Consider the following 18,131-nt stretch of genomic DNA (forward strand, 5'->3'; position numbering starts at 1 on the left):
TATCTTTAATTGTCAGTAGTGTTATCAATGATGTTGCTAATAAAATTTCTCTCTTTAAATCCATAAATTATTTTGTTTTTTCTTCTTCTGTATCTTGCCATCTAGGGTAGAGTTCCCCTCCATTTAATTCCTCTTTCAGTGTTCCACTCTTTCCATTTCCAGACACAAACCAATCACTATAAATATCAGCAGATTTAATTTCTTTATGGTCATTTTCCTCTTCAGTTTTTAGGATTCTAACCTCCACTTTTTCCACTTGATAAACATCTCCAACTTCTTCATCATATTTTACTGTTAGATGCTCTAAGTCCTCCAACTTCTCCATCCTCTCAAATGTGTTTGATAATTTCTGAATTTCTAAGAATATCTTTCGCAGGCTTAAAGTTTCTTTCTGCTGTTGAAGTTGTGCCATTATCTCCAGCTAACAAACACTGCTGCTGTGGCTTGGAAGGTTTTTACAAGATTAAGCATACATTCACAATAAGGTTTTATTTTCACTTTTCTCTGGTTAAAGATATACTTGAAAGGGATATCTATATGCTTTTCTTCTTATCACTCTCTATAAACAAGCAGTGAGACCTTGGAGTGCCAAGCCAGGATAATCAGTAAGGAAAGTAAAAGTGTTTCGTTTCCAATACATAAACCTCCAGCTTCCGAGTAGCAGTGTTATTGTTACAATTTTCTTTGTTTCTTTTTGTATCTTTTTTATATTCCAAGTTAAAAAAAGGTCAGATTCTTGAATAAGTTAGAGAAGAAGGGGGGGGAAACACCCGCAGTAATGAAAGAGAAGAATTTTAGTCCATAGGTTACAAAGAATAATAATAAAAGAAAAAATAGAAAAAGAAAACTTAATCCATTCGTTTTGAAAGGCTTGCATAAATTCCATCCATGGACATAGCATTTAAAAAGTAAGATAACCCAATGTCCAAAACCATTCAAAGCTTAATTCCGCTGCTTATTTCTTCTGTTCTCAAATTTAAATTAATTTTAAGTTTTTTATAGGCACTCTCTTTTAAAACGGTAAAAATTCCTCACCAGCTGGAAACACTTTCTCTTTCCGTATCCTTCCATTTTGGAGCCACCCCAACTTCATCAGCCTAATGGCTGGATTTTTTGTCACCGGCTTGAAGAACTTCTCTTGTGTAGATCAGGGACTTTGCGATGTCCCTGAGATCAGCAAGACGTATTCTTCTTGTTCCCATCTCTGCGGGACGGTTTATGTCCGATTGGACCACCCAGCGGCAAAAGTATCGGCTGCAGTCTCGGAGCATCGAGACCACACGTCCGTATCGTCGCGACATTGGCTCCTCCTCATGTTGTATAACATTTTTGTTGCCATCCACAGGTTATCTGGAGTTTTGCAGACCAGATAATTACCTGTAACATTATCCTCTTCCTTAATATATTTCTGCTTTAAAAAAGGCTATGCTTCAAATAAGATTTACAATATACCGTGGTGTATGTTTGGGACATTTTTATTATTTCAGTTGTGTTTTATGTAAACTAACTAAATTTGTGATGTTTCCCCTGTCATTTGTCTTCCTATCAAACGGAGGCATTCATGGGTATTTATATTGTCTGTTAGGACAGTAGAGTGCTATATTTTAGTGTAATTGCTTTGTGCTACGGAAGATCGGAAAAAGAAACTTTCTATTTAAAATCATTCACTGCATTATTTGAGATAAAAAAGTTCATGGAACATATCTTTGATTTGATTAATGCTTTCCATTTTTTATAGTATGAAGGCTTCATTTTCTCACCATGCAGTTTTCTAAACAATCAGTTTCTATAGTATTATGCAAAAGCCTTTTGTGTAATATTAAAATTAGACTTACAGAGCTACATTTAAGATGAACTAGCATTTCTGTGCAGAACTGGAACTTTTCTTATAATGAAAATTCCAGATGATATTGCTTCAAACAGAATTCATCCCTTATAGCGTGTGCCTTTTTCCTGCAGGAAATGGTGAGAAACCAGATAATCCTCGACTGACAACAGTTCATTTAGTGACCATTCAAAGTTACATCACCAAAAAAGTGATCATTTTTCACACTTATGACCATTATAGTATCCCCATGGTCATGTGATCAAAATTCAGACATTTGATAACTGACTTCTATTTAGGACCTTTCAAGTGTTCCCGGGGTCATGCAATCTACTTTAGCTGCCTTCTGACAAGCAAAGTCAATGGGAAAGCCAGATTTACTTAACAACTGTGTTGCTAACTTAACAACCACAGTGATTTACTTAACAAATGTGGCAAACCTCACTTAACACATGTCTTGCTTATCAACAGAAATTTTCGGGTCAGTTGTGGTCGTAAGTTGAGGACTACCTATATTGCAACCACTAGAAAGTTCATAATCAAGGCTATTGTCTGAGTTGTAATTGTGTAACAATCTCTATTTTATATACCTATTACACTCCTGGTTATAACACTGCTGGTTTTGTTGAGAGGAAAATCTACCATTCTGTTTCATCAGAGAAAACATATTTACTTCATAATGTAAAAGCATGCATCTAGATACCCAGATCTTTAATAAGACCGTCTACCCATGTAAGGTTTTAGTATGTTACATAGGAGGATAGAAGAATGTTTCACTCTGCTAGTGGAAATATATTGTGTGATACAAGATTTCACCTGGATAATCTTTGTCCTACTGGGGAATCTGTGTGAATGTGACATTTTCTAAGAAAATGACATTTTCTAAGAAAATGTATGAATAATGAATAGGAAGTTGCAAATGAATAACTAGAAAGTGTTAAGCAGGTTGCGTCCTGCTTTGTGCTTCCAGAATATTATGGAAGTTAAGAGCCTATTTTAACTTTTCCTAACCTCTTTCCCCCTAAATATCCTCAGAATGTAACTCTGGCTAGGAATTCTGACTAAGGGTTGTATTTTCAACTCACAGGGAGAACAATAGATTGGGAAAATCTTTTGGCTGATGATGATACTGGACATTTTTACAATTCCGTACATACTGGATTTTATGAGGGAACAATTCTCTGCTCAAGAATTCTCTATTAAGGGAGGAGAAAAGAATGTCAGATGTGATTACATACTTCCTACTTATTTTTAGAATTTTGAAAGACAACATTTGGACTCTCCAGAAATATGCACATTCTTTGTACAAATTAACTTCTTGTTTAAATTTTCTTTTCAAAAATTTATAAAATCAAAGAGTTACACATTCAGAATAGATGTGCATATTAATATCAATCTGATAAGCGAAATACATTTTTTAGAATATATTAGACTCCTTCCTTCCCACGATTCTCTGCAGAAACTTAACAGTCAATATATTTGTTACAAATTATTTCTGGCAATAGTAGCATAAGTGTTTTGTTAATACTAAGATATATTTTGGGCTTAAGAGTATTAAACGCTAGCAGCAGTAAACATTTCATATGCTGATGATTTAAGTATTGTTATATTTTGTATAGCACTAACTACATAATTCTTTAAGGATATTATCAACTAACTGAAGTGTATTACTTTCATAGAGCCACTTTGCCAGTTTCTTTAGCAATATATTGAAAAGCAAAACATAACTCCATTACTTTTTGACATGTATGACACACCTGAATGATTTCATTGTGGTCTGCTAAAACTCAAATATGTCATGAGAGTCTTGCTGCCTTGTTAATCAGTATTGTGCTCTTTGTTAGATGGATCAATACTTGAATATGTATGGTTAGGGCAATGGAATAGAACATGCACATAGCAGTATAATTTCATTACTTTTACTATAGGAGCAGTCTGCAACACTGCATAACCATTCAAAGGCTCTTTGCACACTCTGGAATTATCTCAAGAGAAATTAAAGGTTACAGGTTTACAGTGCACCAATAAGCAGGAATTATGCTTTTGAAAGTCAGTGTTAGTTTCATCTCCTTAAGTGAACATTTTATATATATTTGGAGTGATTGAAAAGGGATGAAAAATGTATACTCAAGGTGGGTATTTAAATAGGCCTAGGGTAGACCATTTCTAAACAAATCTCATTCATTCACTCACTCATTCTCACATTTCTATGCCATTTCTCTCCCTCAGAGGAACTCTAATGCACACTTCTCAAATTAAATTTGAATTTGCAATTTGGAACAAGAGTTCAGCTCTGGTTTGCAGGTCAGTTTGTGACTCAAAAATGACATATAGAAATTCATATATTTAGGAAACTTTTTTAAAGAAACAAACGCCTACTATTAAAATGGTAAGTTGATGCAGAAGTTATTGGAGCTGACTTCCTAATGAATATAAATGGAAAGGATGTGGATTAGCTATATAGACTCCCAACCATAAACAAACTGTTGAAGAAGAATATCTGATAACAGTAGCCAAGAACAAATGATGGACTAAAACCTGACGAAATTCATTTAGAGGCATTTTTTTTTATTCCTGATGCTGAGATATTATCTCCACAAGTATATTAACAGTGACATCACTTTGTTTTGCTAGGAAAGATGCAAAGCAAAGTGGCTAGCCATGCACGTGTATGCAGAAATAGCCTAGAGGAGCTTCCAGTGCAGTTGAATGATTCAGAAAGAGATGCTTGGTACATTCTTCCATGCATTAAGAAGCACCTTTTTCAAAGGACTGACAGAGCCCCGGGGCTCTATTTCAGATGTCTTTCCTCTTAGTGCTTACTCAGCCCTTAATGTGCAGTGTTGACTTCTAAAAAATCAAAATAGTTGTCTAGGCTTTCTGCTTGACTTTATTCCCGTTTCTTCTTTTATTTGATGTTTCTGTCAGAAGCATGTCTTACCAGAATACAAAGCCAAAGCACAGATCTAATTAAGCAAAAGCATCATGTAATTTTGTGATTATATTCCTTGTTTTCTCTTGTTTCCTTTTATTCTTTTCTATTTCACTTCTCACAGAGAGTTTCCTTGAAAAATATTTGTTGTTACTTGTTCAGCCTATTGCTTAATATAATTCAAGGCATTTCATAAATAATAAAAATACTGTTAATGAAACTTAATTTTGGTGTGCGTTTTTTTTAAATCTTCTGCACATTATGTTTGTGTTTTTAATATGCTATTTGTTAGTTAAAATTGAGTATGTAATCATAAGCGGATATAACTCTATGAACAAGGAAACCATATTTCAAGATCATGTTTATAATTCTAATTAGACAGTTAATAAAATATTTTACATAAAATTGAGATGGTATTCATTAAATACTAGCTATTTTCAATATTTCTGTTTTTCTAGGAATAATGTACATGTTAGCTTTTTTGAGTGCCAAATAATTGCTGTAGTAGAAATAACAGCAAAGTATGAGTACACTGTATCATAAATTGAAATGAAATGGGCCAAGGGAAATATAAAGGAAATAATGGATATTTAGAAACTAGAGATGCTCAGCTCCCGCAGCTTAATTTGCTGAAAGCATTTGTGCAATTATAGCCTAAAAATCTGTAAGACATTATAGCTATATGCTGCCTGCTTTTTAGCTTCTAGATTGGAAGAATAGACACCTCACACATTTTTTTCTTAATTTCTATTTTTTAAATATTATATGTAGTATCCTAAGCATCTCCATGCTCTAAACTGTACAAAAATAGAAAAAGTTGGGGAAAGTATACTTCATTTCAAATTCAGCATATAGATTTCTCTGACGAAAAGAGCTAGAACTGAGTGCACTTTAGTTTTATAAATTCTGTCACTTGAATGCTTTGGGGGAATTTGATAGACTAATATTGCTCTGTTTGCCTACAGCATTCCCAAAAAGATGTTTGTATATACTTATAGATGTAGCCATAAACAGATAGACATATTCACGCCTCAGACTTGTGAAAATTGCTATGTAATGTTTAAAGATGCAGAAATAGGTCAACAAAGCTTGTAAAACTTTTTGTGAGTTGAGATGGAAGCTTGTAAAATACCTAACGTCTGAAAAAGCTTTAATAGCAATTTCCTAACAATTAAATACATAACATGTTAGTCATCCATTGCTTCTATTTTTACAGGTTTTGAATCATGAGTGGCCTAGGTTTTCTGTGATGCCACTAGGAACTTTTTTCACTGTGGAATGGACTAACAACAGAGCCTGGAGATTTGATTAAGAAAACTCTGGAGAAGTGATTCCTGCCTTCTTTTCATTGAGCAAAAGTACTCCAAAGGAAATATCTCTTTACTACCACCTACAATCCCCAATCCCCCCCCCCCCCCAATTTCTGCCACTTCGAATGAAGACAGGACGGTATTGGCACATCTTTCTGATTTAAAGAATATCACCTTCTGAGACAGATGGTCTGTCAAATGCTCTAGGATGCCTGCAGAGAACATCATAATGAAGAAGAAAATGGATAGTTGTGCCACTGCCTAATTGTCAGGATCACAGCCGATAAAGCTGCGCTGCCCTTTCCCTGCTGCCATAATAGGGTCATGAACAGCAGGGTGGACATGGCTGGCCTTGTTAACAACTTGCTAATATTGTTCCTTATTTTTCAAAACAGCTGTTGGGCTTTCAGAAACCCGCTTTCTGTCTTTAAGAGGTGAGTGATTTAGACACATTTTGTGTTATCAGTATTTGCAGCTTCACTTCAGGATCAATTTTGATAAATGTGTTACATGTTTTAAACAATAGCCTCTAATGGTAAACAACAATAAACTCATTTGGAAGGATTTAGTTGCTTAAGCTAGTTACTGGATGCTTGAAAAATTCGTTAAAATGTTTACTGCTTTTCCTTGGTACATTATTATAATAGCAGTAGTTGAACTGTAGTTGAGTAATTTATTTATGGAAACTCTGGTGACTCTTCTTTTTCTTGGGTTTGAATAGCTGTTTTAAAGGTTTCAGACCACCTACAGCTTGCTAGCTTAATCTTTTGCAACATATCTGGTGAAATTTCAGGATGAATTCTTAAAGCAAAATTAGCCATTTTTTTCTCCCTTGCAAGACATTATGGTTATATGTGCAATGTATGTATGTACAGTATGTATGTTCTGTATATTTTTGCAGCATATCAAGGATGTGTTATTGATTTGAAAACATATTTTTCATGTAATGACTTTAGACTACTCCATATAAAATTATGAGTAAATTGATTGGGCAAAAGTTAGAATCACAAGAGATTAAACAGTAGTTTACTAATATATTTTTTGAATTGAAATTCAAGACCTTTTTCTTAGACTTTTTAAACTTTACACAAATGCAACATACAGATGTTAGTATTTAAGTTGGCATGGTAATACATTATGTATAAATGTGTTGTAATTGGCTAATGTATGATTGCAACATAAAATTTATTTATTAGCAGATTTATAATGTGAACCTGATTAACTAACAGATTAGAATGTAATCTGCTTTTCATCTGTACATGACAATCTGTACATGGCAATAATATAATAGCTATTATCTGAACTTGTGGCTAATTCATTTTGCTATAAAAGGGATACTTTTGAAGTTTGAAAACAGCAACAGAAGTTAATAGAACACCTTGATAAATTTTACAAGCCAATAAAAATCCATTTAAATAGCAAATGTCATTATAATGTTCAAATTTCCTATTAATTTTTAGGTATAAGGATCCTACTAGACCTAATTCCAATGAATGTCTTGGTAGCACCAGGCAGTTGGTTCCACTAGGTTTATCAGAATTTGCACTGGACATTCGTATGCCTGGAGTGACTCCTAAACAGGTAAAAACAATTGCACAAAACTAACTTGTACCTTATCTATCTATGGAAAATAAAAACATTAAGAGTTGAGTTGCATGATTTGATACATCTCATTTGCAATGACTTCAAGACAGATGTCATAGGGAGCTGATTATTGTTATTGCTGTTGCTGCTTTCAGGGTTTGTTTCCTAGGATCACTAAAAATAGAGAAATGATAATAATTAAAAGAACATGTTTGTTTTTGGTGACTTCTCAGCAATTCTACATTTATATTGTACAATCCTTTATAACAAAGTTTGAACATTTTATACAGTAGTTTTACTGTATAACAGTAGTAACAATTTGCTCGAGGCATGTTTCCCATCAGCTATGTAATTGAGCATGCTCACATAACCAATCATCACATATCAAATAACAATTTGGGCCTAGAGATGCAAAAATGTGTTTTATACTTTTTTAAAGAGAATATTAATAGTGAATATTATTGAAACTTAAAAATAAACCACCCATGAATGTACGAATGCCAAACACCTTGTTACAGCTTGGAAAAGTTGATTAGATAAACCAATGACATGTCAGATAACTATTATACTACTGTGTTAATTGGATAGTTATAAGGGATAAGGGAGACTGTTAAAAATAAGATAGGCAGTTTGAGAGGCTGGCTATAATGGAACAGTCTTGGGTGTATGGGGACACTGGATTGGTAGTAAAAGATGATAGTGAAGAGTAAGTAAGGATTTTAAACAAGAAAATATATTGCAAAAAATTTGGTATAAAGAAATGTTAAGGAATTTAGAGCTGATTTAGAGAAAACTATATAAAAGCTGGGACAAGGGATTACCCAGACAAGAGATTGATTAATTTTGTCAGCATTCAGGTAAACCCAACTCCAAGTAAAATCTCCAAGACAGGCATTTTCTTAAAGCTCCCATTTATTAGAGTAGGTATACCGGACAACTGGGAAAACCCAAATCTGAGATTTCTGTGCTTTCCCTCAGTAAATCAAAAGTCCAAACCCATCCCCTGCACCCATCAGGCCATCACATCGCCCAATCCCAATCCATCCCAACTCGAGACATCACTTCAACCACTCCTCCTCCAGGTGCAGGAATTACCATAGCCTTGACCAAAAAGAAGAATGCTATTTTGTCTAACGACATTCCTTCTACTAAATCCCCCCTTCTAATTTCCCAAGGACAAGAATATGGAAGTGTGGAAGCTTCCAGTGTTAATATGGCTTCCAAAGCTGACAGATTGATTGGATTTCTATGACACCCGTCTTACTAATACAATGATTCTGGGCATCTTAAAATATAATAGATAGAAGGAAACAGGACAAAAAAACTCAAGATAAGCCTGTCTTGATTTTGCTTAGTATAAAATGGGACAGAAAAATCTTAGGCTTTTAAGATTCTGTTACATTCTACACTATAAAGGAGGAATCCTGGAATCTCTGTGGTATCTATTTCATGACCTGGCCTTCCTCAGAGGGCCAACGACAAGGGAGAATTAAGTGTGAACATATATGTAAACTATTTTAGGAAAATGATTGGAACACAAACAGGAGATGCACAGTGTTGTAGGTCTCACTGGGCAGCCCAGAAGTTTATCTTCTGAGATAAAACAGCCATGTTTAGAAAAGCCTACATCATTGGCCCCTTAGATGTTTATATCTTTATCTGTTTATATCTTTATATCTCAAGATTCTTTATAATACCCTGTATCAATAAAATGCTAGTATATTTTGGGGTTATTTTTCTGATCTGGCCTATCCCAAAGGACTGATACCAATATTGACAACTTCTCGTTTCTTCTCTATTATACCAAAGAAAATAAAAACTGAGGAATCTTTAGTTTCTTTCTCATGCCTATTTTCCCTAGGCTCTTATTTTATTGACAATCACCACATACCTTCACTAATGTCATCTCTGTAGAGAAAGAATAGAAAGTAAAGGAGTTGCTAGTTTCATGCAGAGGGCTCTATCAACCCAAACTGAGAGCCAGTTTGGCCTAGTGATTAAGGCACCAGGCTACAAACTGGATGTCTGTGAATTCTACTTGTCTCATAGGCCAGAAAGTCATCTGGGTGATTTTGGCCGACTCCCTTTGTCTCTCTCAGCCCAATATACCTCGCAGTGTTTTGTGAGAAAAATAGGAGGAGGAATGAGTTATTTTAAAAAATTATAAAGGTGAGATAAAAATAAATAAATCCCAACACTTTTGTAAAGGCAAAGGTTCCCCTTGCACATATGTGCTAATCATTCCCGACTCTAGGGAGCAGTGCTCATCTCCGTTTCAAAGCTGAAGAGCCAGCAATGTCCGAAGAATCTCCATGGTCATGTGGCCAGTATGACTAAATGTGGGAGGCGCACAGAATGCTGTTACCTTCCCACCAAAGGTGGTTCCTATTTTTCTATTTGCATTTTTATGTGCTTTCGAATTGCTAGGTTCGCAGAACCTGGGACAAGTAACGGGAGCTCACTCAGTTACGTGGCGCTAGGGACTCAAACTGCCAAACTGCTGATCTTTCTGATGGACAAGTTCAATGTCTTGTCCACTGAGCCACTACATCCATTTTTAACTCTTTTGTGGGAACAGGTTAAAAAAATATTTAAAAGCCATAGTTGAAGACTGAAGTGCACCCAGCTCTAAATTCACACAGCATTTTAGTGCTTAGAGTGCAGAAAACAGAATAGAAGTTCTGTGTTACGCCAGGAAGCTTTTACTACCAGTTGATTTAATATCTGCCTTGACAGTTATATTTAGAATAATCCCTTTTTTAAATATTTACCTTAGAACACATAAAGAAACTTTTAAGGATACATAGAGTCAACTTAGTTCTGTCTGTAACTCCTTGTTCTGCCAGTTCCAATTAATTTGTTAATTTGTCAGTGGTACAAAGGTAGATCAAAGTCTGGTATGCTTTTGAAGACAGAACTAAAATTCTAGAGTTAAGGTAGACAAAGCAAATCTTAAAATTATAAAGCAAGAAGTTCATCACCAATCTATTTTGAACAATGTGATTTCATAAATTAGTGCTGTTTTTTTTTTAATTTGCTATTTTTGGTGGAAGACTCTACAGGAAAAAATGTGCTTGTGCTAATAAATACATTTCATAAAGTTGTGTGTTTATGGAGAGAGTAAGGAAGATGATCACGATGGAGATATGCAAGGTCCTAGCAAAAAGGGCTGGAATATTTTTTGAAACTTAAGACAAAATCATATTCCAAAACATCTGAAAGAGAGACTTCTATAATTCATTGAATTACTAAGCATGCCTTTTCTGTAGCAGCTTTCCTCCCACATACTGGGATAAGTGACTATATGACTTTTGTTGTTCTTAATGTGTTTAGTTTTACAATGTTGTTAAAATTTTGTTTTATACTTTGATTGGAAGCTGGCCAAGGTTGCTTATAAGATTGGAGGCTATATAAATCTTTTAAATAAGGGAGGGCGGAGGAGGAGTGGTGGTGGTAGTGGAGGAAGAGGTGGTGGTTAAGACTTGCAAATTTTTTTGCAAATATTGCAAGCTAACCAATCCCAGTAACAGTAGTTGTAGCTTTCCTGTGGAGTTGATTTCCTGGTCTGATCTACCTAGTGGACTGACAATTTGTTACTAGATTTTATGGTTGCATTTTAAAGATTTCTGCAAGCAATAAGCAGAACAGAAGTAACTTTTTTTTTTTTTTAGAAAATTTTATTGGTTTTTTAAAACAGAAGTAACTTTTCTGTCTTCGGGATTTGAGTCTAACAGATGGCTGAAGCTGTAAGCTTTAGCTATAGAATACACATGTTGCATGTGCAAGGATGTATCTAGTCCTCTGTCATTCTAAACTAGATGACCACTGATAATCAAAACTAGCAGCTAATATGTAGCAGCATGTGAGATCCCGATGAAATAACTGGAATATTGCATGTATCATTGGATTTTTGTGGTTTAGCAATAACATCTGGCAGCAGCTGGAAAACATGCTTGCAGTAAAAAAATTTATTATAGCCTTTATACAAACACTATCATTATTAGATCAGGCTATACTGTTTAAACTGGTTCCCCCTGTTATTGAGCCAATTACAAGTGATTTTCCTCTCCTAAATATTCATAAGGCAATTCACTAAAATACTGGAACCAGTACAACATTCAGCTAAGACTGACTTAAATATCATTAACCAAATACATGTCTTTTATAAATTGTGAAGATAATTCAACATTCAAATCTGTGCTTAGAAAAGCTACATTATATATAAATCTTTTATATTAAAGAAACTTTCTTTGTCTTGGTTATCTCACTCTTCCTCCCATGTCATGGACAATGAGCTTTATAGTAGAAAACTTTCAAATAACACACGTTAGAAGTGTTAGAAGTATTCTAAAGTTAAACTCTGCATTACTTACATCCATTATAATGGGACCATATTGTGAATCATTGTAGAATACTTAACTTTCTTAATAGAAATTCTTTCCTCCTATTTTCCTCTTTTCCTCTCCCCAAAGGACCTTTAGATTCATGACAAAAAACATTCAGCAATAGAAGAGATGAGTCATTGCAGTTAGCTTATTCAGAAACAACAGAAAAACAAGTGATCTAGTTTTTGGGGACCATTTCCTGGAAATTATGATTAGAACCAGCTGTTTCAACCTAATGACTAGAAAAAAGATGTAAAGCAAATACTCAGCTAAAATGGTCTCTACTGTAGGCAGTTTTTCCCCTCCCAGAAATCTAAACATAAAAGAGAATTTGCAGGTGTATTAAATGAACATGCTGCCCAGTTGAAATGTGGATTACATAACAAGTCTCATTTTAATAAAGCTGAGATCTCAATTTATGATTTTTTTTAGAGCTAACTTTTTAAACATCCTGCAGTCTTATGAATAATTAGGGCAGGTCTTCTCAGGAGCTGAAGGATTTGCAGGAGTCTCATAAGAGGCAGTGTTGAAAGAGTGTGGTTGTAGCCATCTTAGTCACACCCAAAGCAGATTGCACTTTTCTGGGAATGTCATCCTTTGCTAGGTTATTTACCCTAATCTTTAATAAAGTAAGGTATTATAAGTATACGGTGTGGTAGATGGCACTATGCAGTAATGTAAGTATTAGTAATAGAAGTTATTTTTATCATGTTTATTTCCAAGAAACAACAAGTGAACATACAGTATATTTTCTCCTTTCCTATTGCATATCTTATTTTTTGGGTAGGATAACTTTGATAGGTGATGACTAATTAAGCTCAATGGCTAAGATGCTGAGCTTGTTGATCAGAAAGGTTGGTAGCTTGGCAGTTCAAATCCCTAGTGCCACTTAACAGAGTGAGCTCCTGTTACTTGTCCCAGCTTTTGCCAACCTAGCAGTTCAAAAGCATGTAAAAATGCAAGTAGAAAAATAGGGACCACCTTTGGTGGGAAGGTAACAGTGTTCCGTACACCTTCAGCATTTAGCCATGCTGGCCAACATGACTACGTAGACGTCTTTGGACAACTCTGGCTCTTTGGCTTTGAAAAGGAATGAGCACTGCCCCTTAGAGTCAGGAACGACTAGCACATATGTGCGAGGGGAATCTTTACCTTTAATTAAGAATTGTTTTAAAGAATTGCCTCTTTTATGTAGTTTATTCTTATTTTTTCAGGAAGAAGAACAGCTAGTGAAGCACAGGTAGTCTTCGACTTACAACCATCCATTTAGTGATCATTCAAAGTCACACCACCACTGAAAAAAAGTTACTTAGGACCATTTTTCACACTGATGACTGTTGTGGCATCCACATGGTCACATGATCAAATTTTGGAGGCTTGGCAACTGGCATGGATTTAGGACCATTGCAGTGTCGTGGATACATGTGATCACCTTTTTGCAACCGTCTGACAAGCAAAATAAATAGGGAAGCAATTTATTTAACTTAACAACTGCAGTGATTCACTTATCAACTTTGGCAAGAAAGGTCATAAAAGGAGCAAAACTCACTTAATCACTGTTTTGCTTATCAATGGAAATGTGGGGCTCAGCTGTGGTTGTAAGTCGAGGCTAACCTCTGTAAAGGTATTCAGCATTGAGGAATCTTCAAAGCAGTGACACAATTTAGTAGATTCGTGCTCACCATAATTAAGTTTTGATATTTTCTTAGTAAAAAAAAAGTCTCATTGCGCTCAGTTGACTTCTTGTTCTTACTGTCATTTAGTTTTATGTGATCGTACCTCAAACGCTCACGTTCTGCCCCATGCCTGCCCCCATCTTTTAGCATTCTGCAAGCCTGCATTCACTCTTAATTTGCTATGGCTGCATTTGCCCTACAAATATATTCCTAAGCAATCTTGAGCAGTGCCACCTGGAAAGAGAGAGAAAAAGAAAACCAATAAAGCTTTCTCATTTTTTGTCTGTAAGAAACATTGATTATAAAAAGCCCTGCTGGCATGAAAGTAAATTGGGTGGTTTAATTCCTTGATCACCTAGCAAGTCTGCTCCAGAGCAACGGTTTTCTGATACTAATGGTTTCAGGAAAAGTGATCGTTAAGGAGGGCTACTGGAAGAAAAAAGTTTTTCTTTGAAACAAAACAAACCTTTTTAATTCTTCCCAGTATCCACTACGGATGGCTGATTTCCCGCTGCTGAATGGCTGATTTCCCGCTGCCATTGAAAATGGGAAGTCAGTCATTTCTTCTTATTTCTCCAGTGGATCAACTTGATAAATATTAAGTGGGAGTCTATGACATTGGGATTTACATGTTGCTCACAGCGTATTAGATTAATTATAGATTGGAGTTTATTTCAAAGTATACTTCAGATGAACATATAGAGGTTGAATGCTTTCTGCTCATTCTTAGCCACAGTGATATGGAAGAAGAAACAAGTTCAACAGAGTTATTAAATTTCTTTTTCATCCTGTCACTTAAAGCAAGAGAAAGATCCTGATTGTTGCAAACCTTCGTCCCAAAAGTTGCTATTCTTTCCTTGCATGAAGACAGTAGAAGCCTTTGTAGTGTATTGATATTCTTGATATTGTAAAGCTGTAATATTTATATCTTCAGAACTATCCATGTCTCTACAAAGGATGGAGCTTGCATCCTTATTTTGTTTTTATCATTTCATTGGATTATGTGGACAGCTCTTTAAGGGACTTCTATAAATGAACCTTTAAGGATTTAATCTGACTTTCATCATATTTAGCCTTCTAGGTAGACTTTGTTTAATTTTTGTGGTTTGATAGGAGTAATACCAAACTGAAAAATTCAGCATCTATTACAATATTCTATGCAATGTTGACAGAATTCAGATTGATAAGTATGCTGGTGCATTAATGAAAAGATAATTAAAGTGTTTAATTAATTAGAACAGAAGTCTCTTTCATTGTGATATCTTAAAGAATAAGGAAAATCTTAATGTAGGTTTACATCTAGGTAAGGTAGAATAGTATTTCCTTGCATCAACCTTATAAGTATTACAGTTCTTTGCTGTCAGTTCAGAGCATATGATTTGCATTTTACATTTCAGCTTTATCCTATAATGTGATCTAGTGTCTAGAGCTAATATAATTTTAAGGCATATACAGTATATAACTGGAAAATGAATCCTCTTGAAACTAATTTATATTGATATATAATATATGAAATTGGCTGTTTGAATTTAAATTGTACATGACCATGATATAGTTTTCATGATACACAGAAAACGTAAGTTTGGTAATAAACATGCTGCTTATATAAGCGAAATTGATGATAATGTGATAAGGACCAAATAAATTATCTTTCCCAAATGTATAGTATCATGTAGAACAAAGGTAATTGTAACAATCATTTATGGAGGGGAATATGGTATTCATAGCCATAATTTGGGGTACCTATATTATGCCTCTGTCTTGAATTTTCAATAACTATTTTTTCTTAGTTGTTAGACCTTTTGAGGAGCTTTCTACCCAGACTGCCTGCATTTGTGGCAACCATATAAAAATATGTTAAAGCAACTATAACATTAGCATCTTTGAATTACCTATGATTTAATCTTTTGAAGTTGAAAACAATCTTCAGATGCTAAAAACAACTTTTTATGCTGAATGCAGGGGGGAAATATAAGGAAAAAAAATTCCCATTTTCATTATTTAGTTTTAATTATTTAGGTGATTGTGTCTTAAAGAAATTAGGCAATTCAACTTGTATGTTATTTGCAACCACTCCCAAGCCATTAATGTTTGCTTGTAGACTAAGATATGATATAATGACAGTAGATTGCAGAGCAATTGACATTTTCATTGCTCATTTATTTTTGTATTAATAGGAGTGTATCCATTAGCATGCATGACTGTCAGCCCCTGACAGTTTGAAAGATAAAGAGCAATGAGCCTTTGTATAATCATTAAAGTTCCCTCTCTTCATGTTAATTATTTACTTCGAATTGATGAATTAGGGAGAATTATACTGGAGTAAATTGTTTATTTATGCAATTTGGGAAACCAGAAAACAACATATAAGTTACTAGGAGTTACCAATCTGAAATAAAATATAATGAAGAACTGCAATTATATGCTCAGTCTATGTAATTTTATATCTGAAAGTATGTGTAGGAAAAGTAATAGAAGAATTATGTACTTTTGCATATTATTGACATTTTTAGATTTTTAAGTAAGCAAACTCAAGAAAAGTTTATTTTAACCAAGGAAATGTATATTATATAAAATAAATAATGAACGTGGTTTAGCAACTTCGAAATCTAATATCTGAAGATTCAGATAATTTTTAAAATGTTCAATAGAAAATAAAAAATTATGAAATTAAATTATAACAATATATTTCATTCTGCTAAGGGAAATATTACTTATTAAAAGATATTTAATGCAAGGAATCATAAGACTTTATGAAGCATGATTTATAAACTGCCATTTATTTTAATATTAACAGAGCTTTTATAGAATATAGTTGCAGTAATATTTAACAAACAATCTGTTAAAGTTGTGAAATATCTTGCTGTTGCCATTATTATTATTAATAATAATATCATCATCATCATCAATTGCATATTTTCTTTGATTAGAAGTAAAAGTTGATTTTATTATAGAAAACTAATACAGTAATGTATTACTGCTGGCTATGTCTTCTGGGACAATTGAAATAATTATTTCAGGATTGTCATGTTTAGTTTACAGTACAAGTCTGTTGCTAAACCATGTCTGGTTTGAATAATTTTTCCAGCACTTACTTAAAAAGAAAGTATTCTATTGATTAATTCTCATGGTTCCTGACACCATTAGGAGTTTCCAGTTTATATAATCTCTGTACCTAGAGTATACAGTTTGACATCATTATTACTGTAAAAAAAAGTAGATAAAGTATAAAATGATAGTTGAGATGTATTTTTGTTGAAGCACTATTGACTTGGATATATATGAAATATAGATCTTCAGAAAGGTTTCAAATTATATTTAGTTTATAATACTGCATGATTTTGATTTGGTAAAATAAATATTTATTTCCAACTTTTATAGAAAAGTTGTTTTTAAATGGATTGATTGATTATATGCTATTATATGCTTTACAGCCTCTCACAATATGCCTGCTTCCCTTACCATAATAGAAAGATATGTGCTTGCTTAGTCTCCTTGCAGAACTACAGTGCTGATTGCAGCAGGAGTAATCTAACATCTCTTCACCTGGATGTTTAACATTCAGTTAAACAGCTGAATATTATTGTATATATGATGCATGCTTGTTATTTGCTTCTAAACTGCCTTAATGGTGTGGTTGAACATAACGAAAAGGATAGTGCGTCAACTTTAGATTCTAGCTCTCGCTGATTAATATAGTTGGATTTCATATAAACAATGTATGATCCCTGATTAGGTAAAAAGTAACCAAAGATACTATGAGTTAGGGAATTAAAAGAAAGGTGTGTTTTATCATTTTCTCAACTAGATTTTGTTTTATTTATTTTATTTTTTTAACTTTTGAAGCTCTAACTTTATATATACTCTACTTTTTCTGTCCTTCCATATAGTCTGATACTTACCTTTGCATGTCGCTGCGTTTGCCAGTTGAAGAGGAAGCTTATGTAGGTGAGTAGTATTTAAGATTCAGAAAAACATGATAAATTTTATATGAATCAGTCAAGGTTACTGTGGCTTCTCTATAACTTAAACTTTTCCATAGAGTTCCTGCAATGCAATTATCATGCCTAATACAAAAGCAAAGCTAGAAGGAACCACTTAAGGTGGGGAGAACTGCATTCGGTGAGGCCAGTGAGTAATAGTACTTAAGGAGTTTCATGTAGATGCCGTTGGCAGCTGAGCCCAAGCATTCTCATTTGTAAAGCATTGGCTTTCTGTCTGTGGCTGGATATTTAATTCCACTCCATTGCACAAGCTGTTTATTTACCTGCTAGTTCAGGCTGTAAATCTCTTTGCACTTACAATAAGCATTGGCACAGTAAGTTCTTACATATCTGCAAAACGTACTTGCTTTATGTTGAGGCAAGGATGAAATGACAGGTAAATGACAAGCCCTACCACAGCACTGTATCAATGTTT

At 34.1% G+C, this 18,131-nt stretch overlaps 1 protein-coding gene and 1 long non-coding RNA gene across 7 annotated transcripts in view; one reads left to right on the top strand and one right to left on the bottom strand.

The window, feature by feature from the left end:
• PAM (peptidylglycine alpha-amidating monooxygenase) overlaps nt 1–18,131 on the top strand; it is a 150,910-nt gene that overhangs the window by 52,695 nt on the left and 80,084 nt on the right. For 3 of the 6 annotated variants that reach the window (XM_081944082.1, XM_081944083.1, XM_081944087.1), the window contains exons 2-4: nt 5,974–6,501; nt 7,528–7,648; nt 17,603–17,660. In XM_081944082.1, the coding sequence (XP_081800208.1) occupies nt 6,392–6,501; nt 7,528–7,648; nt 17,603–17,660 (289 nt within the window). In that variant the 5' untranslated portion in view covers nt 5,974–6,391. Of the gene's footprint in view, nt 1–5,973; nt 6,502–7,527; nt 7,649–12,652; nt 12,714–14,220; nt 14,265–14,690; nt 14,794–17,602; nt 17,661–18,131 lie in introns of those variants that run through there. The other 3 variants (XM_081944084.1, XM_081944085.1, XM_081944086.1) reach the window with 3 other exon arrangements.
• Nucleotides 7,668–12,276, bottom strand: LOC309387545. Its single transcript, XR_014174622.1, has 3 exons — nt 12,025–12,276; nt 10,423–10,576; nt 7,668–7,825 (listed from the first exon to the last, which is right to left on the bottom strand). It is a non-coding gene; the product is annotated as an uncharacterized lncRNA (long non-coding RNA).

Source organism: Natrix helvetica (genome assembly GCF_964273705.1).
Source record: "Natrix helvetica genome assembly, chromosome: 2".
Lineage (NCBI taxonomy): Eukaryota > Metazoa > Chordata > Lepidosauria > Squamata > Natricidae > Natrix > Natrix helvetica.